Source organism: Fulmarus glacialis, unplaced genomic scaffold (genome assembly GCF_000690835.1).
Source record: "Fulmarus glacialis isolate BGI_N327 unplaced genomic scaffold, ASM69083v1 scaffold3624, whole genome shotgun sequence".
NCBI classification, from domain to species: Eukaryota; Metazoa; Chordata; class Aves; order Procellariiformes; family Procellariidae; genus Fulmarus; species Fulmarus glacialis.
In genome coordinates this window covers 37,087-60,391 of record NW_009208495.1, presented here as the reverse complement: position 1 = coordinate 60,391, position 23,305 = coordinate 37,087, and the positions used below count along the sequence as shown (strand labels likewise).

The 23,305-nt window shown below is 33.7% G+C and overlaps 1 protein-coding gene across 1 annotated transcript in view; it reads left to right on the top strand.

The window, feature by feature from the left end:
* Positions 1–23,305, top strand: part of LOC104072332 (ryanodine receptor 3-like) — a gene marked incomplete at both ends in the record, with an annotated part of 79,661 nt that overhangs the window by 22,391 nt on the left and 33,965 nt on the right. The window contains 9 exons of the mRNA XM_009576488.1: positions 2,168–2,261; positions 4,095–4,169; positions 5,084–5,240; positions 11,376–11,549; positions 15,139–15,260; positions 18,256–18,424; positions 19,467–19,602; positions 21,247–21,342; positions 22,032–22,150. Of these exons, the coding sequence (XP_009574783.1) occupies positions 2,168–2,261; positions 4,095–4,169; positions 5,084–5,240; positions 11,376–11,549; positions 15,139–15,260; positions 18,256–18,424; positions 19,467–19,602; positions 21,247–21,342; positions 22,032–22,150 (1,142 nt within the window). The remainder of the gene's footprint in view (positions 1–2,167; positions 2,262–4,094; positions 4,170–5,083; positions 5,241–11,375; positions 11,550–15,138; positions 15,261–18,255; positions 18,425–19,466; positions 19,603–21,246; positions 21,343–22,031; positions 22,151–23,305) is intronic.

The window sequence follows — 23,305 nt, the reverse complement described above, 5'->3', positions numbered from 1 at the left end:
TTAAGCCTAATCATTTATGATATAATAATATACAGGATCATAGGAAAAAATGGAGCTATAAGGGACCTGAAAGAGACATTGCATTTCCCTGGGATCAGCTATACTAAGTCTTGATAGAAGTAGACTACCCTGGTGCTAAAGACCAACAGTCACTAGACTTATCTGAACTATGGTGGGGTCCTTCTGACCCCAAGTGGTAAATCAGTATCCCATAGTGTTTCTGTGCACTGGCCCATAAGAAACTCGTCTCAGTGTTTGTAGGTTTTCATTTTAAGAGCATATGGAATATGGATTTTCCTTGTGATACTTTCTGATTGCTTTCTGTGGCAAGAAGTGTATTATGCTGGAGCCGTATATTTATAAATGGCTGTCTGGTCCCTTGCCATCATGGGTCATAAATAGAATAGAGGTTAACTCTGGAAAAGTCCCTGTGTTCTCAGGTTTCACAGGTAAAACAAAACCAAGCAAACAGAAAAGCTATCCTACAGTAAAATTAAAATCTTGTAACAGATGACAAACATAATGAGCTACACAGAGACATCATGGAAGATCAGTGGTATATTTTAAATTTCTGTAACAGCAGGGATTTGGCAGCTGAATTTCCTAAGTGCTTACAGAATCACAGAGTGGTTGAGGCTGGAAGGTCCAATCTCCTGCTCAAGCGGGGCCATCTAGAACAGGTTGCCCAGGACTATGTCTCGGCAGCTTTTGAATATCTCCAAGGAGGGAGACCCCACAACCTCTCTGGGCAACCTGTGCCAGTGCTCAGGTACCCTTACAGTGAAAAAGTGTTTCCTGATGTTCAGACGGACCCTCCTGTGTTTCAGTTTGTGCCCATTGCCTCTGGTCCTTTCACTGTGCGCCACTCCATCCTCTTTACATTGATGAGATCCCTCCGGAGCCTCCTCTTCTCTAGGTCAAACAATCCCAGTTCTCTCAGCCTTTCCTCATGTGTGAGATGCACCAGTCTCTTAATCATCTTAGTGGCCCTTTGTTGTACTTGGAACCCTTGTACTGTGTAGCTCAGAATTGGACACATAATCCAAAATTGCATAATCAAAAAAAAAAAAAAGATAGGGTGGGGTAAGCAGAGAAGTAGGTTTTCTGTGCGTCATTTTTTTCCCCAACTACTTTAGCTTAGGTTTAGCTGTATGTACACTTCTCAGAATGGTTTACATGAGGGATGATCATATATCAAAAGACTTAGCAGCCTAGCTGAAGTTGAATGGACAGATTGAGAAAGTGGGATTTCCTGAGTCTAAAATGGAATTGGAAGTCAGACAACATACTTCTTGTGCTGTTTGAAGTACTTTTAACGGAACATAAACATCAGGAAAGTACATATTTTTTGCATTCTTTCTTTGCTTTGACCTTTGTATTAATTGGCAACAGGATAATTGCCAGTTACTGTTTTCCTAATTTACAAATTTATATTGAATTGGCCACACAGTATGAAAGTTTCCTTCTACCCTTCCTCCTTTATGTGTGTTTGTTCTTTTAAAAGGCATTAATTTCACTTACAAGGTCGGAACAGTTTGGACTGAGGGCCTGATGAATCATTCTCCTCTTACACCATTTTTTTTCTTTTCTTTTTTTTCTGTGAGGCAAAGTGCCTGGTTTTGACCTGTAGTCTTTTTGTTAAATGGGTTGGAAAGTTAGCTTCCATTAAACTTAATCTTCAGAACCGCTAAGTGTTTTTCTGTCCTCTGTCTTTTGCTGCTGCTGTGCAGTTTTGATTTTGATACAAATTGTAAATGTCAGAACAAACTGATGAATGCACCAAATTATTTTGTATTAAGGGCGAGGACACTGTGGTATTATATATTTGATTTGGCTTTTACTTAGAGCATTCAATTTTCAAAACAGTAATTGTTGCAGAAGTTTTTATTTTCCTTTTCTGTCCCAGAATCCTAATTTGATTTTTAAATGTTAAAAGATTGCTTTCTTTTTGTCTTTATTTTCAGAAGAAATATTTTTAACTGAAAAAGATACAAGAAAATAGTATGTTGTCATACTGAATTTGTTCTTCTTGCTTAATTTCAGTTATGAGTGAAAATTTGGAAAACAGATTTCACCTAGGTCTTTTGAATTTTTACAATTTTTTCTGAAGGTGTTATTTTCATACTGTCAATGTTTAAGCTAATGAGTAAATGTGCTGCTTCTACAGGATATCTTCTTGGTGGGCACGTAGTACGTTTTTTCCATGGCCATGATGAGTGTTTGACAATTCCACCTACAGATCAGAATGATTCACAGCACAAGTAAGTGGTGGTGCATTTTTATACATTTCCTTCTCTCAAAAAAGAAGTAGATTGTTGATTATCAGTTGAATTTGAGGTTAGGTAGGTTAAACACTCTTTACAGCAATCTTTAAATAGGCAGTGACATTGTTACAAGAAGTTGAGACCTACTAAGCAGAAAATCAGTCATGAGTTCTTTTATTGCTGAAATTCAAGTAGTTGATTTCCACTGAGATTTCAGCCTGTTATGTTGTTTGTCTTTAATGTATACCACTATAAGCAGAGATAAGCAAGCATTAGCAGGGAAGATGGTAATTTAAAAAAAAAAAAGCCCTAAAAAATCTCTGAAAGCTCGGCCTCTACAATGACTTTCATATTTTATATATTTTGCACCTTTTTGCAAGTTGTTGCTCTCTCAAATTTGATTAATACTTTAAGATAATTAAATCATATTAGCTAGACTAAATCACTTTTGTATTAAACCTAAATCTACAGTTGTTATATACTATGTTGATTTATTATTTGAATTTAACTTTGCATTTTGCTGATCAACAAAAGCACAAGCAGCTAATCATTTTGATACACAAAAACCCCAGCATTAAAAATCATATTCAACAAATAAGATCTCTATACCAGTTGTGGCAAATAAGTTACACTTTAGGTAATACCACGAGTAACATTCAGTTATGTCAAGTAAACTTTTCAGCTCTAAATTTTCCATATTTATATTTCTGTGGAGTAAAAATGTTTCCAAAGCCAAAAGAAAACCCAAACTGAATGTCAGAAAACTTCATTTGGTGGTGAATTTTTTTTATTGCTGTTCTCTTCATATGTGCCTAGAAAAAAAAGATAAGACGTTTGCACTGGGTGTGAAAATGTGCACACCTAGCATTTTGTTTATACCTCACAAAAACAAACTAACAAAAAAAATCTAGTAGTACAGTAGAGAAAGGCTTTTATTAGTAATTAAAAAAAAAAGATTCTATGTATCCTGAATTTCAGATCAAGAGCTTTCCTATTATCCATTGTATTTCCTATACCTATTATATATGAGAAAGGTTATACAAATTCTGGTGCTTAGATGACAAGACATGAACAATTACTGAAAGGTGAAAAACTTTCTTGCATGTATTCCTGTGAACAGGACTAATCCACCATAGTTTGTATTTGTTTGTATTTGATTATTGAGTAGAATGTTAGTTTCAGCACTAAAACATGTCACTAACCCCTGGCTAGTAATTCAAGAAAACTGGATTATATTAAAGGCTGAATCCCTTCACTTCCTGTTTTTTATTTCTCTGTTTTTCCTAAAACTAATATATAATTTTATCTGTATTATCTGTTTTGTAAGAATTATAATACAAAATTTTTGTTTTATCACCACCATTTTTGTCTTCTAATAAGAATGTTAGAAGTAATTCTAGAAATGAAGTCTCTGATGTCGTATTCATGCAGATAATCATTAATGTATGCAAATGTGTATTCTTAATTTAATATTGTGTTTATATGTGTTTAAGAGCATTAGTAGTTTAGATTAATCTCTTGGGAACTGTATGAATTATGTATTTTTATGACTGATTAAGTAACAGCAAAAGTTTCTCAGCCGCTTTGAAGGCAAAGTATTTTATCAACTCCTGAGAGAGAACAGCTTAATGGAAATCGCCTAACTTACCTGGGACATTTGGATTTTTTTATCGTGCTCTCACTGATGAATAGGAATCTTCTGTCCATTCAACTCCATCTGTTTAGCTGGGGAGAAGCAGCGAGTCCTATACAATTTACAGAGGAGTAAGTTATAAATACTATGTAGCACAAATAAACACAAGAGCATGATCTTCTGTATCTTTTCTGTAGGAAAGTACTTTATGAAACTGGAGGAGCTGGCATTCGAGCAAGGTCTTTGTGGAGAGTGGAACCCCTTCGAATAAGGTGCTGATATTTTTTTGAACTTTGTTAGCAACTCTTGTTATGTTAACAGCAATTCAATTATTACAGACCCTTAAGGCAGAACATGAGTAATATATTTGTCCTGCTATATGATATATGTTAGTATGTTAATTGCCAATAATAAAAAAAGTAATCTACCATGACATAATCCTGGGGGAATGTCAGTATTTTAAGACTTTTTTTTTTTTTTTGTCTGTGTCCCATATCAGAAGAAGTGTTGCCTATGAGATACACCTGCTTGAGACATTGCTTCTGTCCAAAAGTAAAATGCTTTTCTAGTTTTCACTTGGAATTTTAGAAGCATGGGTAGAAATCGGAACAGTAATATCCCTCATGGGTGTCTTTTTTTTTTTTTTTTAGACTCTATATCCCTCCTAGGTGATTAGTTATCTGTTAACTTGTTGGAAGTGAAATTTCAATAGATACCGTGTTTTAACTTTGATGGCCTTCTGAAGTGTATGTTTGTTTTACTCTTGGTGTGTTTGTGATTGCAAAGGAAATACTCTTATAACTAACAGAGATGTAGCATAGTTCTTTGGAATGTTGAGTCCTCACTTAGATTTAACTTGTTTGTTGAGGCAGTCAACTCAAATAATTAATTTACACTTTAGTATTTTTCAGAAACATGTAGGATTTTTTTATGTACACTGTATGTAACACCCTAATAAAACTGAGAGAGGGTATAGAAACAAGAAAATTAAAGCTATACTCCTTTCCAAGGTTCCCTTTGCAAATGTATTAACAGTTTTGAATCTGTTTTAATGCAAATACTGAAATCAAAAGCAAAAAGGAATATATATAGCACATTCTATTTTCTGAACGTCTTTTAAAGCCCAAAATAGAAATACTAGTTTTGCTGACATCATAAGTTATTTTTTAATGTCTCATATGTTTAGCTGGAGTGGAAGTAACATCAGATGGGGACAGCCTTTCCGTCTTCGACATATTACAACAGGAAAGTACTTGGCTCTGAATGAAGATGAAGGACTTGCAATGTTAGACAGAGAGAAGTCGGACACAACATCTACTGCCTTTTGTTTTAGAGCATCAAAGGTAAATAACATCAATGCAAATTTGTCTTAAATATAGAGCACTCAAATACTAGATCTGAATTGGTTCAATGACTTTATAATTTTTTTGTAAATTCTGAATGGAAGCAATTGGCAGGGGTTATGCATTTAAATACAAAGGTAAACAACCTGAGTTGAGAGTAACAAAGCTTTCCTTGAGGAAAAATAGGGATGATGAATAAATTTTAGAGTAAACTAAACTGTTAACAGGTTAAAAGAAACAAGATTGAAAACTAATACAGTGCAAGATACAGTGGTTTAATATGAATGTTTTAATCATTATAGAATCATTTTAGTTGGGCAGAATCTCATTAGAATGTTATTCATTCCAGCTCTGTCATAATTGAATTCAACTGAATTCAGTTCAGTAGGGCAGAATTCTGCCCTTGCTATTCTTTGTGCAGTGTGTTGATAGGTGAATTGCAAGGAAAATGTAGTCAGTGATTTCTAAACCATATGTTTTCAAACTGTGCTCTTTAGTGAGCTGCTAATTGCATGTTACTAGCTTTTTCATTGTTTCCAGCTGAGAAAAAACAGTACAAGTGAGAGAGGATGAAGAATGATTATGGAGGTAGGCGAAATTAATAACTTTTTTCCAGAAAGTGAAAGGTTTTTACACCAAAGGTGTGGAAAAGTTTTTATGTGCTTTCATGATATTACTTATAGATAGTTGCCATAGCTGCTATAATAGAGTTTTTTATTAAGTGTAAGAAGTTAAATGTTCCGTGTAATTCTGTATGGTCCCTGAAGGGCGGTTAAAAAGAATCTTTAAAGTTAGATATATACTAGATAAAATCTAGCATTAAGAGTCTTGACAGACGCTAGACTTTTGTTAGTATAATAAAGCAAATACTTCTTTAGCATGTTTAAAATAACATTTATTTTATTAGTGTGACTGCATATGGTATGCCAAGAATTTTTATTTTAACCAATCAAAATAATTGAAAAACTATCAGGGAAATTTCCTTAGATTGCTAGATGCTCACCAAATAGTTCTGGGTTCGTTCTTCAGTGTAAAGGCTGTGCAGTATAGATTGTACGTATGATGTTGTGCAGGGGTGTTTATTACAGCTATAATTTTTTCCCATTTTTGGCAAATCATGGCACCCTGGTAATGATATTGAGTATGCCAGGAATGCTGCAGTTACTGGTTAACATTGTGTTCAAACTCCTATAACGTACTTACTGTCTAATTGGACACCAGCTGTCCTCCAATTTCTTAATATTTTAATCTATGCATATAAATATATAAATTTTAAGTATATAAATTTTATGTTTATGTATGCAAACTTATAAAGTAAATAACTTCTGTTACATTGAATAAACATACCCTATTTTCTTATTCTTTTTGTTGAGGAGTGCCTCAAACGCACATTAGTGAAATTTGTTACAATTCCCAAAATTACTAAGGTGAAATACAGTAGTAATTTATTAAGCAGAAGTCAATAATGACTATGTAATGCATTCATCCCTTCTACTGTGTTTGTACATAACACAGTTGCTAATGTACATTGTTGTATGAAATACAAGTTCACTGTCTCATCATCCTAGGATTTGTGCTGTCCTGTATAGAAAAGAATATTTTAATCTCACCATAGGTTATAAATTTGCTTTAGCCTGTGCCAAGAATAAGAATAGTTGTTTATTGTCTGGGCAGGTGACAGCTGCACTGGCCCATGGGTAGAGACGTTAGTGTTTCCAAAGGTGAGGGAAACAAGCAGTGATAACTCTTCCTGAAGAAAGAAAGGTGAGGTTTTGTAAGTGAATAAACCCCAAAGATTGATCTGGACTGTAAGAAGGAAAGGACTTTTAAAGCCAAGTGCTGATTGCATACAGATTAAGGGGAAAAAGAACTGTAGAACTAATAGTTAGACTAGATAATATGCAAGTGTGATTATCTTAATTTTTGCACATACGTATTTGTAAACCTTTGTTTTCTCATGTTCATTTTCTCAATGAAGAAATATTTTCATTTGCCTGGACCTTAATATGGCATGAATTAAGGGAAATTTCAAGATAACTGTCTAATACCTTCCTATCCAGCTGTGTAAAGATCCTTAAAAATAGGGTGCTGGAAAAACTGGCTGTTTACAACACTCCTGTCCTTTAGAATCATAGAATAATTCTGATTGGAAAGGACCATCTAGTCCAGCCTTCTGCTCCAGGTGGGGTCAGCACTGAATTCAGGCTGGATTGCTCAGAATATACATTGCTGTGGAGTATCCAAAAGGAAATAAAATATTTCTCCGTTGAGGTATTCTTTCCAGACTGGAAGCCAGCAAAAGAGTTTTTGTGGAAAAAAGACATTATCTTTGCCAGTAGGCAGAGCTATGTGGAGTATACCAAATCCCCAAGGCTTCCCAGGAGCCTGTAACACATGACTTAAAGTCTTATTTTTCCAACAGTTGTTATAGAGACCCTCTTGTTGAAAAAGCACACCTTCATTCGCAGTATTGTTACATATCACTTTAGCAGTCTTGTGTGTTCCTTGCTTTTCAAAACCTGTGATTGCATTCATAATGTATTTACTTTCACTGTTTTGGTTCCTTTTGCTGGGTAACACTGGAAATTGAAACAGATATTTTAAATTATAAAATTCAAATTAAAGTTTTCCTTAATATGTCCTTACATAAATAAGAATAGAAGGAAGCTTTTAAAAAAGTGAAAGAATATGCTAAAGAACATTATGGTGCCGAATTCAATGAAAACAGCATATGCAGTATATGTCTGTTTACTCCAAATTACTGCAAACTAAGCTTACAAGCATCAGAAATTGATGGAAAACCCTGAAAATTATGCCTTTTGTTGGGTTTAATATGGAGCTTACTTTTGGCAAAGTTTTAAAATGTTTAACCTTTATATTTTAAGGCAACAGTTCTGTAATGCCTTGTGACCACAGAGACAGCAGTTTTCCTACAGCAGATGGAATCCTGTTTTGAAATGGGATGTTCTCATTCCAGCACAGTACTTGGCTCAGTATACTCTGCTGAGCAGAACTTTGATTCTGCTTATAAATTTCTTTGAGAATTAACACAGTGAAGAACAAGAGCATATTTAAAAATATTTGTTTATTTAAAAATTGTTGTAGCCCAGAATTAATATTTGAGATTTCATATTTTATTTTCATGATGGCATATACAATTGACAATGAAGAAGTTATTGGTGTAGTCTGAGTAAGTAACATTCTGACACATTCAAAAGTCACAGATGACTCATGCATAAGGATTTGATATCATTTTAATATTACTGCCAGCATGTAGCTATCTTAGAGGCTCAACATGGCATTAGGATGTTGTAATAGTTTAGTAGTAATCATAAAGTTTAATTCATTTTTGGAATAAGATGATAAGTATTACAGATCCCTTTACCTACAATTGTCTCTAAAAGTTCAAGTATTTATTTGTTAGTTCATATTTTACAATTATCATTTCCCAGTAAGCACTGCATTTCAAATAAGATATTAAGCTATTTTTTTCTACTTATTTTATATGGGAGGAGAAAGTAGAAGGTAAAATTAAAATCACCTTCTTTTTCTTTCTTGCCTACTGGGGTGTAGAGATGTATACAGCAAAGTATACAGAGTACGGTAAGCCCACTAGCAAGATAGATAGGCTCAGTGTATCAGTCCTCTGCTCTTATATTTGTAAACCTTTTATCTTTTTCTTTTGTTAAATTGGGGTAGCCTATGGCAGTACTTTTAGCGCGATAATGGTGTGCAACACCAAAAGATACAATTTTAATTTACTCGCATAGGTTAGATTTAGTAAGAGTTCAGCAGTTAGGTTGTCTTACCGTTCTTAGGGTTATGTAAATAAGCCCTTGAGATATCAAGAGTTTTTTGCCTGCTGTGTTTTTACAAGAAAACTGTTGAAAAATCGTTGTAAAGACAGTTGGGTTTATTTTTCCTGTTCACACTGCCATTCTTTACCTTCCTTCTATCACGTCGAAATCTATGATTCTATGAATTCTCTCATTTTCTAAATCTTGCCCTTCTTCTAGTATATTAAGTATCTTGTGAAAATTGCCTCTTTGACAGCTTTGCCCTCAAGTTCCTTTGTTCATTCCTTCTTTCTTTTTTTATTTTTTGTTACTGTTATTTTTCCTTTGCCGTCTTCCAGACCCATGATGTGATTTGTTTTCTTCGACTTGATTCATTCATGGCCTGAGGGAGTTAAACTGAGAATAGGTTGTGAAGAGAGGGGTTTGAAGGAGAAAATGTTTGGATATTTTGCTGCTAAGATATGTATAAATATCTAGATAAGAGATTTTTTTTTTCCCCTTCTCCCTTGATAATCTTTAACTGACTGGACTTTTAGCTGTTAGAAAATACAGCCTCTCTTTGCACACTGCTATCAAATGACTTGGCTGAAATCCTAGAGAAACTGGACAGAGCACAAAAAGCAAAACATCACGAAGAGGAATTTATGCTGTATTGCTTAAAGTGAGAACAGCCTTCAGGCCCCCAAAATCATTCTAAGGCTTTATTTCTGAAATTCGAAATATCTTGGTTTTTCTTTATGTTTAGTGTTGTCAAAAAGGATCAGTATCACTCAATTTTTTTAAAACAGTAACTTAATTAGGATCACTTGTTACCATATCATGATTTCTTTCATGGAAATTTTCATTGATGCTTGATTCTTGACGCAGATGTAGTATTTGAGAAAAATGTTTTAATCTTCAGGGTGCTATGTAAAGCCAAATAATTAATTGCTGACAGTTAATGAATTTTTGCTATTTTATTGTATTTTTCATTTAATGGCCTCACCATAAATGTGTATGGAAAGAGTTAATCTTTATCTGTATGTGATAGTGCAGTCTGCATGAATATGATGTGACATGATTTCCCCATAGTCTTGATATTGTAATGGTATCCCCAAGGAATGTCTTGTAATTTCATTCTACTTCATCTTGGCATTATAATGCTATCTGTTTCAACTAAAATTATTGTTGAAATGTGACAGCTAAATTTCATATAAATAAAAGTAGATTAGCATAGTTAAAATAAAACTTTTCTTTACTCCACAGATGTTGAACATTCAGTAAACTGAAATGAAATATGAAAACCTGTTACACATATAATAATTTAAGCTGTGTATCAGTCTAATATATTTTGTTTACTTAGCAACAAATGAGCAATTATCTACACTTAAGGTTAAGTCCATCAGCATTTGAAGTAATGGAAAAATGATATAATCTAATTACTCTATTTAGAGTTTTTTGTTTAATTACACACATGCACATGCATCCATAATTTGCTATTGCAGAATTTGCTGCATAATTCTGTTCTTATTCCTGGATTCAATTTTGAAAGGAAAACTATTTTATTTTAAAGAAAAAGATACTTGTTTTTGTGCTAGAGACTTAAAATCCTCTGGTTTTGAATGAAGAATAATGGGATTAAGAAATAGGTTGGTCTTAAAAATTGTACTGTGTGTTCCAGCCGAGCATTAAGCAATGTCTTTAAAAGAGATTTGAAAGAATCCAATTCCTCTTACAAAGAGGATAAATGGAAAAATAAAATAAATGTAAAAAAATTTTAAAATGCAAAAGTAAAATAAATGTAAAAGCCAAATTGCACTTACTTTAAAAATTAGCATTTTCTTCTTTGCTGGAGGTTGCAATACAGAGGCATTATTCCAAGTGAAGTTTTTACCTGTATATACTATTTATAACCAAAAAATTCTTTAGCATAAAAATATTTTAACTAAATTACAAAATATGCTTCTGCTTATTTTTCTTTTTCATATTTAAGCTAAATTTTGAAAATTTTAGTAATATAGAGTTTTACAAACTCTACTAAACTGAAACTTTACTTACATCGGTAACTCAATTATTGATTAGGTTAGGTTAAATATTTAAATCTTTTTTTTATATATATCTTTACAGGGTAATGGATTTTACTTGATTTTTCTTGCTTCAGATTTGAAATTATTTTTAATCAGAATCTGACTAATTAATTGGATAGAAACAAATTATGTGAAAAGAAATTTCGCTGCATCTTAACAACGTAAGCAGTGTAAACATTGTTCAGTGGTGGAATGTGTTTCGGTGTAGAATTCAATGATTTATCCTGATCCAGTACAGAGATTAAATGCCAGCTTTTAATTTATCTTCTTAGGAGCTAAAAGAAAAACAGGATTCTAGTCTTAAACGTGACATTGATGGAATGGGAGTCCCAGAAATAAAGTACGGTGATTCAATCTGTTTTGTCCAACATGTGGCCAGTGCCTTATGGTTGACTTACAAAGCACAAGACGCTAAATCAGCACGTTTGGGTCCCTTGAAAAGAAAGGTAATGTTTGAGGGTTTTTTTAATTACTTGTAGTATGATTGTTAGTTGCATAACAGTTTTGGTCTGTCCTGTTTTTTTGCCATTCTACCAATGTGGCAATTGTGGGCTTAACTGGTTTGTGCTGTTTTATTGAAAATGGTGTGAATGTTTCATTCTAAAAAAGAAAACAATGGCGGATATTAACATAACTATGTAACCTGAAGAAAAACTTTGCCACTAAGAAATGTATTTAGCTATTTTTCTTGCCAGAAGAAATTATTAATTTGGGCTCAATTTTTATTTTTGACACGTCGGTAAAATATGGAAATTCCTGATTTGGATGGTCAAATCACTTTTTTGTAAATCTACATTTAACTGTTTAAGGGCGTAAACTTGCAAGTCGTCTTACATTCACTGGTGTTTTAGATTTTTAAATTAAGTATATTGTATGAAATGGCAATTAAATTTGTTACTTAAGAAATGGCCCTAGAAACTCCTCAAGTTTCTTAAGGGATATTAACGAACAATTTCGTGCCAAAATGTTAGATGTAATTGTGATGTGGTATTGAGAAGGTCTTTCTCTCAGCCTTTTGATTATAAGGTATGAGTATATTCATAATTAGGGGCATATGACCTGTTATCTCTTCAAATTATGTTTACATTTCATTCAGAATTAAGGGGTTTACTACTAGCTTCATATAACTGCATCATTACCAAATGATTCTCTGATTCTGTATTCATAGATTTTTACAACTTGAACCTGTTGTTAGAACATGAAAAATTAAAACGTTCATTACAAACAGAAGTTAGAATTCTTCTTTAATTACTTTAATTAATTCACAAGAGGATACCCATACACAAGCACTGTAATACAAAAAATGAGGTCCTCAGCACATCCTTGGCACAATCTTATTTATTTATGCAGCACACATGGTCATAAACTTTTATTCTTCTTTCAAACTGTTTCATTCATGTTCAAAGACTCCAAATCTTTTGTTGCCCTCTCACCTGGAGAATTCTCTCCTGTTAAGTGCCTTCAAACAGAAGAAAACCCAAACCTTCTGGCTTCCTGTAATTGATATTCCTGTGGAGGCAAGAGACAGTTTTTCATCCTCTGCAAAATATGGTACTAGACTATAATTTTGTAAGCAAGTTTAGCTATACACATCCCTTTAAATGTCATATCAAATTTATTTTTCTACAGTAGAAGTGAAGTCATAGCTTTGTATGCATCCTTCACCATCATTTTGTCAGGAGATTTTCACTTTCAGTCTCAAGCAGATCTGCACTTTTTGTTAACATGCCTCAGTAGCCCTAGGAGGACTGAGAAATACCTTATTTTTGCTAGAGGCAAAGGGTGTTTTTTTTCACATAACCTAGCTATTATCACTGACAGCTGCTGCAAATCTGTAGAGAGGAGAAATCAACTATGGGATTAGTTCTGTTATAAAATACTCAAAATGCCAAGTAAAAATTTCTGTTGTTTGGCTTTGGTGTAGTTTCATGTATCCAGTTATCATGCTGTCTTTGCAAGACACAAATAGGTAAGAAATTCTCCATCATTTATGAGGCTTCTGTTGCACAATTTCTGCCAGAATTTTGATCTGTTGCATCTCTCTCTCTGAGATCTTGGTAACCAAGGGTTCAAGACTTTGCCAGGTGGTGAAGATGTTTACATCAATATTCTACTCAACATTCCTCCACTATCCAGTGTGAGTGATGGATGCCTGTCTTTTCAGTTTGAGAGCTTGCTTCTGTGCAAGCTATGAACTCTTCCTGCAGAGCTCCAGAATGCCAGAGCTCACAGAACAGAGAAACATATGCTACATGTTTTGGATTCATGTCCTGGAGACCATTGCTCAGGGTGTTGGTCAACACCAATGCCCTGCTGTACCTCAACAAGCAAGGCAGTGCCAAATGCCCCTTCATATGCAGCGAAGTGGTTTATCTGAGGAATTGGAGTAGGCAGTGCTGGATGCTTCTGGCCATGATCTACTTACTGGAGTTCTAAGTAGCACTTTCTTGTCATTGTGGTGTTTCTGGATGATTTAGCTGAGGTTTTGGGATGGTGTTTTTTGGTCAGAGAAATAGGGAAGATTAGATTCTTCTAAAAGACTTTTCCCTGATCTACTGCATACTTCGGGAGAAGAGTGCATATCTGCTACACAATGGTGAAGGTGCAATTACTTTGCGAAGCGTGGCAGCTTTAATATCCTATCTGTCAAATGTTTTCATTCCTGTACCATTCCTGTAGCTCCAAAATCTTTAGGTGCATGCAATGGCCTGAGGAAACATTATCTGATTGTCAAATGTTTTCTTACTAGTTTTGTGATGGGAAGAACGGTTCTTTAGTTATTGTTCAGTTAAGAGACCCCGGGACCCTTCTTTGTGGAAACAGTGATATCTCAGCTAACAGAGTCACCCAGAGTGTGGCTGTGTAAAGAGGTACTTGAACAAAGAGGAAAGATGACCAATATGTAAACTAGTCTCCTTTAAGATAATATTATCAATATACTCATTCAAAAATGTCTTCCTAGCCTTCTCTATCACATTTCCATGGATTCTGGGGTCCGGATAAACTCATAGGGTGATGTCTGCCTCTTTTAAAAGCACTTCCTCAGCATTGGAAGGAAGGAACAGAGCACATGTGTACTTTGGATCCTGCCAAGTATAGAAAAACATCACATTCCAATGCTTTGGTATACCTATATGCCAGTATGTACAAAAAGCTGTTGGTAAATAACCTTCCCATTTGTGGCAGTAAACACTTGTGTAACATTATTAGTTTCTTTGTTAACTATTCAGTGCTTTCAGAATTACTCAGCTAACTGGGAAGTTGGACAGCAAATTTTTACTATTTCAGAGCTAAAAAAATACATTTTTCAGTGAAGAATTCAATAGGTTACATCTTGGGCAAAGCAGCAGCATAACTCACATTTAATTCTTAGAAAAGTGCTGTAGGATTAATGACTCAAAATGATCAAGACTTGTTTTTGTGATACCTAAAAATTGTGCTGGCTTTTTGTGAAATTGGGTATTTATTTATAGGGAAAAATTAAAAACCCACCGAAGGATGTCTATTATTGCTTGAAGTTCACATCTGGTTCTGATAAGAATCCAGCATAACGTGTAGAGAAGGGTTAAATTGAGTCAGAAGTTACTCATAAATGTTGTTGCGCCTTTAACTGCATTGTAATTTTTATGATGTTTGTCACTCCAGCTTGATTTTCTTGTCAGTAGTCTTTTCATGCATGAATCCTTTAGTAAATGATGCTTAAGGTAGTGAAGATCTTCTTTCCCTGACAGCCAGCATATAGAAAGAATGACATTTTTTGTTTCAATTGGAAAATATTTGATAAGCATATATGTTTAACGAATTGCAGGAGAATAAGGGTACATTAAAATGTCTTCTCTGAATAACTTTTATGTGAGACTGATGACAAATTTGTAATTAATTAATAAACAGGTGTTCAGATAAAGTGATTAACAAGTAGTAGCTCAGTATATATGCAATTACTGTTTTCAGTGCAATATTGAAATAAGTGACAAAATATTTAAAAACACAAAGGTTTTTTAAGTAATTACTGTGATAATTACTGACTTTCAATAGGTTATATTACACCAAGAAGGTCATATGGATGATGGTCTAACATTACAAAGATGTCAGCACGAGGAATCCCAGGCTGCTCGAATCATTCGCAATACTACAAGCTTATTCAGCCAGTTTATAAGGTAGTTGTTATCATCTTCTATACAATCATTTTTTGTTTGTTTGTTTTTTAAAGTATTCTGAAATGGTAAGAATTTCTCTAAAAGAATCCTTATTTCCTGCTTTCAAGTATTTATATTTAGAAGCTAGTAGCAATAAATTTTTACTGACTTAAGTTTGTAATTTTGATGAGTAATGCCATTAAATAAATAAAACAGCTTATTTAAGATTATTTACATGAAATCTAATACCTTGAAGCCAGAAGCAAACTCGATCATAATCCAGGTTGAAGAAAACATGCTAAATGATCTTAGTGTAACTCCATTAGTAAGTATTCTACAGTAGCTAGAACTTCACAATATTCATAAAAGGGTTCTTATTTTTCTGTTTTTCTTGGTAGACCAAATATTATAGTTAAGTCTATTCAAATTTGTCAAACTATCGGAAAGGAATATTGATGCCTAATACTGTTTAGATCAAAAATACGATGGGAAGCCACAGCAGCCCCAAGTCCATGCAAATAAACAATAGAAGGAAGTACAAAATAGATCTCTACATGTCTGGGAGGAGAATACCAATTTATTGCCTTCAAAATCTGGGCTGAAATATTTTACCTGTACGTTTTTAATCACCCATCCTGTTGATCCTCCGACTTCTCTATCACTCCTCTGATCGTACCTGGAAGATTTAAAGATCAGACGAGAGGCAGTTCTCTCTGGTAAACTGTATGCAGTATAGCAGATTATAGGCAGTAACAACAATTAGGGCAGAAGGCTAACTGTCAGCTGAAAAGGTAAAACGAACGACTTCTTAACTTCTCTCTCTCAGTTAAATTACTATGTGAGCATTCCTAAATGTCCTGTTTAAACTAACACATTTATTTGCAGTGGAATGGATTTATGGGTATTCAAAGTCAGTAACAGCATCTCAGCAGTGAAACACTGACTATGTCTGATTTTAAGGAATAATTCAAGTTGTGATTCTAAGACTTTAGAATAGAATCAGTAGAATCACCTTCTGAATAGCATTTATCTTCCAAATCTTTGCTGTTCTAGAGGGCAACTCAGTTAGTAATTATGGCTCAGTAAGAATTATCTGAGATTGGGTTGTTCCACTAACTGTATAATAGAACTCAAAAACTAATGTGGAAACAGTGATGGCTATTTCCACAGATCAAAACACCAAAGCCCTTGGATACCTGGGCATTGTGAAACATGCAATATATGAGTACCCTGAGCATGGAGTCAATACTACAAAGGATATTAGAAAGTCAGGGAATTTAAACAATTTAATATGATGCCAGACTTGCTCTGTCATAATCTTGATTTGTTGAGAAAGTTGTATAAAGAGCTGTACTTGTTAAGTAGTTGCCTAATATCCTTGCCACACATGTGGCAACATAACACCTTTCTTTTCATGGAAAAATACAATGTTGGCCAATAGCAAAACAAATGTGTTGGACATGAATATAATTTAAAGCAGTTTATCTAAATTTGTATGTTGCTGACTGAAGAGCCTTTGCGTCCTCAGGAGATGTTGAATCTTAATGAACCATTGACAAAATGAGCATGAAAAGATACTGTATTTATCACATTTCATCCCTAGTTTCTGGATTCAAGCCTGTATTTAAACAATATTATTTATGAAATAGTTTTTTTGAATCAAAGTTTGACTTGCTTTCACCATATTAATGCACTTGCTTCAGCTTAAATTTTTCCAGTCCTCTTCAAGTATATGTTGTGCCTAAAAAGGTTTCTTCTAATGCTTTACATCATCTGGCTTGTCAATTTGTACAAAACTGTTCAGAATGTTTTCTGTCACTTACCAATTTAGCTTAATTTTCACAGACCTTAGTTACCAATAAGTTTGAGACTTTACATGGAAATAGTTGTAAACTGATTGTTCTCATGAGCGCTTTAGTATTCGAATAATGAAGGGAAGTATCACGAAAACTGTCTTACATGTGTGGTTGTATTTGACTTTTCGAATAATACCTTTAGCTATGTTGGTTTGAAAATATGGGGCATTTTGAAGCATAGTTCTATTATGCTATTTCTTTTGTTACTTTTGTTCCTTTTCCCTTCCCTCATTCTTTACAGTAAATTGTTGGCAGAAGTTTTAATTATGATGATCAAGTGGTCATCCTTGTATTACTGCCTAATAGATGAAAAAATGAAGAAAAATGAGTTTATAATTAAGAATTCACTTCCACAGAACCCACCATATGAGACTGCCTTTAAAACATCACTTCTTCGGTATCACAAGGGACTATACTACTCCTTTATATTTCTTGTGCTGAGGATATAAAAACAGAGCCACCTCTGCTAGCAATCAGCTCCTCCTAGATTATGCTATTTATAATAGTGAGTCAGACCCTGAAAAATTGCATTGTCACCCAAGATTGAGCAAATGCTTGAACAGGAAAGAGACATTATTTTACTGACAACTGAGATTTCCTTGAAATGCTTTGTATTTTTAAATACCACTCTTCTTTATTTCCTATATAGAGTTGATACAGAAGACCTAATTAATGGTTAGGATTACCTGTTATTTTTGTGTTCTTTGCCTAGAAGACTGGGGGTGTACAGCCTCAATAAATGCTACTATTTTAGTCCATCTGCACATTACACCTATATCATCAATAGGATTTAAAGTATCTAAACAAAATCAATTACTGTAAGAAAGGACTTCGGTACATCTTTCATCTCTGTTTCGTCTTTTTGCTGACTTACATTGTTTTCTTCTGTTCATTTTTTCAGTTTTTTTAAATCATTCCCTCGCTTTACATCAGTGCAGAAAGGGAAACATAATTCCACTCCAATTCCGAGTGCTGGACACCCAAACAATAGATGTTTGAATGATTTACCATTCAGATCATCTGTTGCTCATATACGTATGTCATATGTATAACAAGACTTGATTTAGATACCAACAGAAAATAGGCTGCTACATAATACTGTAAATTACAGTCGGAAAATGAATAATGCTGCCAGTCTTTCTTGTTGTTGTTTTCTGTAGTGGAAACAACAGAACACTATCACCCACTGCCCTGCCTGTTGAGGAGATGGCTCAGACTCTGCAAGACCTGATTACTTACTTCCAGCTTCCCGAAGACGACCTGGAACATGAAAATAAGCAAAGCAAGCTTCGGTCACTCAAAAACAGACAAAATCTATTCAAAGAAGAGGTACAGAGAGAGGAATTGTTACATTATTTTAATTTTAAGTGTATCATGTCACGAACATTGAGTAGAACGTAAACATTATCATGTAGATGCACGCAGATGATTTATAATGTAGAGTTCCATAGCTGAAATATATATAAAAAATAGACTGTAATGCTGTATAACTTGCTGTTACATATTTTTCACTTCACACTTGTCACAGGCCACAAGTGCTCTCTCATAAAATTTGGTTTTAATACTTCTAAGCATCTTTAAATACTTCTAAGCATCTTTAAACAGATGTCATTTTTAAAAGAAACGATTGTGACAAGAAATTTCTTTTTCTTTCTATGAAGTTATACATTCTGGATACCCCAAATGAAAAATAACATTTATCATTGATTCAAGGTTTATTTCTGGTGTCTTTTCTGTCCACCAGGGTGTGAAACAGGAACTCTTTATCTCTAGAAACTGGAAGAATGCTAGTTTTAGAGAAAGATATGTATTACATAATTGTAGAATTGCTTCTCTCTGAAAACAGAATGATTACACTTCTGTATAAATAGGAAATATATTTTACAATGTTTTTAGACATGTTTGGATTGCTTGCAGGTTTTCCATACCATTTTAGTCTCCAATCAAACTGAAGTTAAAAATCTATTCTAGTATTTGAACATGTTTGTTTTACAGATATTTTATTGGATAGTAGAATTTCCACCTTTTTTAATGAACAAAAATTACTTCGTATATAAATTTGAAGTGGTTTTTTTCCTATGTAAAAGAGAGTCTGTTCACAAAAAGTGTAAAAGCCTTTATTGTCAGCTGTGTTTATTCCTTACTTTTTATAATACTTAGCTGAATAAGGAACAGTATTGAATCATTCTCTAAAATGGATGATTCTGATACAGAAAAATACATATTCAAATCTTACAAGCACAGTAGTTTGGGGTTTTTTTATTCTAAGATGATGCAACTTTTAAATATGTACAGGAAAAAAATCTTTTAAAAGGACAACAACAGATGCTTTTTCATGTACAGTTCGTTTTCGTCTCTGTCATGTGTTTAGGGAATGCTGGCACTAGTTTTGAATTGCATTGATCGCTTAAATGACTACAACAGCGCAGCTCATTTTGCAGGAATTGCAAGAGAAGAGCATGGTACAGCATGGAAAGAAATTTTGAATCTCCTTTACAAATTGTTAGGTAAGTTCTTCAATAATCTATTAATGTAAAAAAACAGGATATGTATTCTTTATATTCTACTTGCTATATTCACCACCAAAGAATAGTTTGTGTGTTATTCATTCTATCATGTAAATTACAGAATTTCTTCCATATACTTGCTGATATTTATTACAGAGAACAGAGTTCATTGAGCAATGATACAGCAGAGAAATAAATCTCAGCTAGGAAAAAGATTGGCGCAGCATGCCAAATGTGTTTTGTTTTGTTTTGTTTTAATTTAAATGTACCCGTGATATGCAAATAGGTGTGAATTATTATTTTAAAAATTGGAAAAACTGGACAACAGTCCTTATATATGAAGCTGACGAGAAGCCTAAAAGTGATAGTCAGAACTTATAGATCTGCTGAATCCATGTTTGTCACTTAAGGCTTAGATGTAAATGTTAATAAAAATAATTACATAAAAAAGAAATTAAAATCTTTTTTTTCAATTTCAGTGCCATGCTTTCTAGGTCAAACTGTTTCTGTATTGTAGTAGGGCCAAAATTATAGAGTAGGAGATATATAAGTGTATTTCTTTAAATCACTAATTTGCTACCTGAGTTGCGTAATTCCTCATATAGGAGAATCTTGTCTTCTGATGGAGTCTAAGTACATTCTAATTTCATTACAAAGAAAGTTAGTCCTGAACCACAGTAAAATATGCAAGTCGAGAGTTAGGACAAGAATAAACAAGGGGAAGTGCTTTGAAGCATGAGGTTATTTGCACAGCACAGACATACAGATGCTTCTGGTGAAATCTTCTCATTGCTTTAGAAAGTAATGAGATACCGTTGCCTGCATTTTACTACAGTCTTATGAGTTTAAAGAAAAGTAGGATGAAAAAAACCTCTTTAGTGCTTCGTAGGCCTTTTCAGATTTTGTCTTGATTTTCTTCTGCAGGTACATCTTGAACACGCTTGTTCTGATGTAATAAAAATTAAGTTAATACTTCATAATAAAACCCTTGACAATTGTATGCAAAACGCTTTTTTATTGTTTTTCTATGATAAGTAATAACTTCTGGAAGAAAAAAAAACCAGTATTGCTTGAAATACTTGAATGCTGATGAACTTTCAAAGTGCAGTCAAGTAACATTGTGTTATGCGCTGCTGAAGACTAAAAGCTATCCATTCTATAACATGTTTTAATCAGAAAGTAGAGCTAAAGAGCAGTACAACCAACCTGTACTTGAGCTTAAACTTCTGCATATGGTCTTCCCACTCATTGGTACAAAGAAATAGAAAAAGAAGTGTTTCAGCCTCTTGATCATGACAGTGCTTGACATTTGCATCAAACAAGGGTGGTGGATAATTTCTATTTAAATTTAACAATAAAATAAAAGATAAATAAAACATTTTTTTTGCTGAAATTGTTGTTAATCCAGTAGACCCCTGTCAACTTCAAAAACTACATGCTCTGTAAAAGTTATGTCAGTTGCTGATATTCAAATTAATGAAAATCTTAATTCTTTATTACCGTAACATATGTGTATTTGGGATTTGTCTGTTTATTATTTTGTGAAGTTGTTATAAAAATTGTGTTAAAATATCTATGATTAACATTGGTGATTTAAAAAGGAAATCTCCTGTTACAAAATTATACCTTGTGGGTTTTTTCCAGCTGCTCTCATTCGTGGCAACAGAAACAATTGTACTCAGTTTTCCAGTAACCTCGATTGGCTAATAAGTAAATTGGACAGAGTAGAATCTTCCTCAGGTAAGACTCACTTTTATCAGTGTCAATTAACTATCAATACACCATACACAGCTGTCAGAGCAGTTTTCCTTGAATACATTATGTGTTAGAAAACAAATACACTGCATTTTTTTTTAATTGAGCAAAGTATTACATTTAAACAGACATTTTTATGGCATTTTTTGGTTCCATACATTTGGTATGTGCAATATCACGTCCAATCAGTGCTGAACGTGACTTCAGTGAATTAATGAATTGGGTTAGACGGTATTAAAACTACTGTCCCATTGCTATCGAATAACACCAGAGCTGTTTGTGGGCACAAGTACAAATAACATATATATGTATATATATATGTAGAGAGAGAGAAGGTTTTTTTAATACAAAATACTGAAATACTATAAAATGCTCCCTACTAAAACCTTTATCTCTTTCATTGAAAAGAAGGAGCTAAACTTGCATTTTTCTCAAATGGTTTTAAAATTGTGGCTCTTTTCAAAAGAAAACAGAAATTAGCAGCTTCATAATGCATTTATGTCTAATGTGGTTCACATCATAGTCATATCAATACCCTTTAAAAGTGTTTTCATTCTCTTTTTAGGAGAAAAGATAGCACCTCTTAAGATACTCTGTTATTTACTGAGCTTTTAGATTGTGTTCAGTTGCACGGATGATTTAATGACAACATTATTTGTGTGGCCTTCATACAGGTATTTTGGAAGTGTTGCACTGCATCTTGACTGAAAGCCCAGAAGCTTTGAATATAATAGCTGAGGAGCACATCAAATCCATTATTTCATTGTTGGATAAACACGGGCGCAAATACAAGGTATGTTTGGAAAACTAGGGATGTATTGATAATCTTACAATCATTTGTGGAAAAAACCCAGAGAAATGTCTACATGGAGATATGTGATTTTAGTACCTTTAAAGGGATAAAATAACCTTGAAGTACATGTGCAAAATTGCTTTGAGATTAAAAAATGTGTAATATATAATTGCTTTTCCGTTTCAAATACAGCAAATACGTATGACAAGCAAATAGTTAAGAAATATGATAACCAGTCAGAACTTTGGATTTGCTGAGAAAATGAAGCATTCTGGTGGCTGTAAGCAGGTGGACAGAGTAGCTTGCTTTGTGATGCAGGGCTCTACAGAAGCAGTGAACTACCATTGTTGTATCTGCAGAAAGACAGAACTAAATCCTGCAAAGTCATTCCTGACTTGAGTAATAGTAATAGTAGCAGAAAAGAACAAAATAAAATGAGAGATCGGAAAAATAATCCAAATTTCTGAAAACACAGGAGTTCAGAAGAAAGGAAAAAAACCCCTGAGTTATACCAGAAGAAATAATGGTGGAAATAAATTTAGACATCAATGTGCAATTTATTATGACAGAAGAAGGTGAACACAGTTTCTGACTGCGATCAGGATGTCATCACAACACAGAGGAGAATATATAGTTTTATGTGTGATTTTCTGATGTGAGTTTCCTTCCTCAATTAAAATTTTATTTGAAAGACTGATAATCTGGAGGAAGAACAAAGAAAGTTTTAGTGAGCTGAAATTACTGATTTACAGGAGAAGGTAATACAGAGAACCTAACCAACTCCAGACACGGAAGAGGAGAGAAGTATTTTTAAGCATGGTTAAGGAGTATGAACTGATATAAGTAGGCATAAGAAAAAAGTTGAAATTACAGCGATAAGTTTAGTGTACTATTTTTAGCTATTAGCTAGATTATTGTGCTGTGCCAGTCATCTGCAAAGAGAACCTTTCAGCTGGAGCATCTTAATGTAGACCTCATAGTGAGAACTTAAAGCAGAAAAGGAAAATGTTGTGTACAGGAGAAGAATTAGACTGAGTAATGGATTTGTGCATTTCCATTTGCAATGTCTTTGACTAAACATCAGTAAGTAATGAAGTAATGTGAAGTAATGAATTTATTTCTTACTCTGGAAACAGTATATCTTGTTCTCCTGCT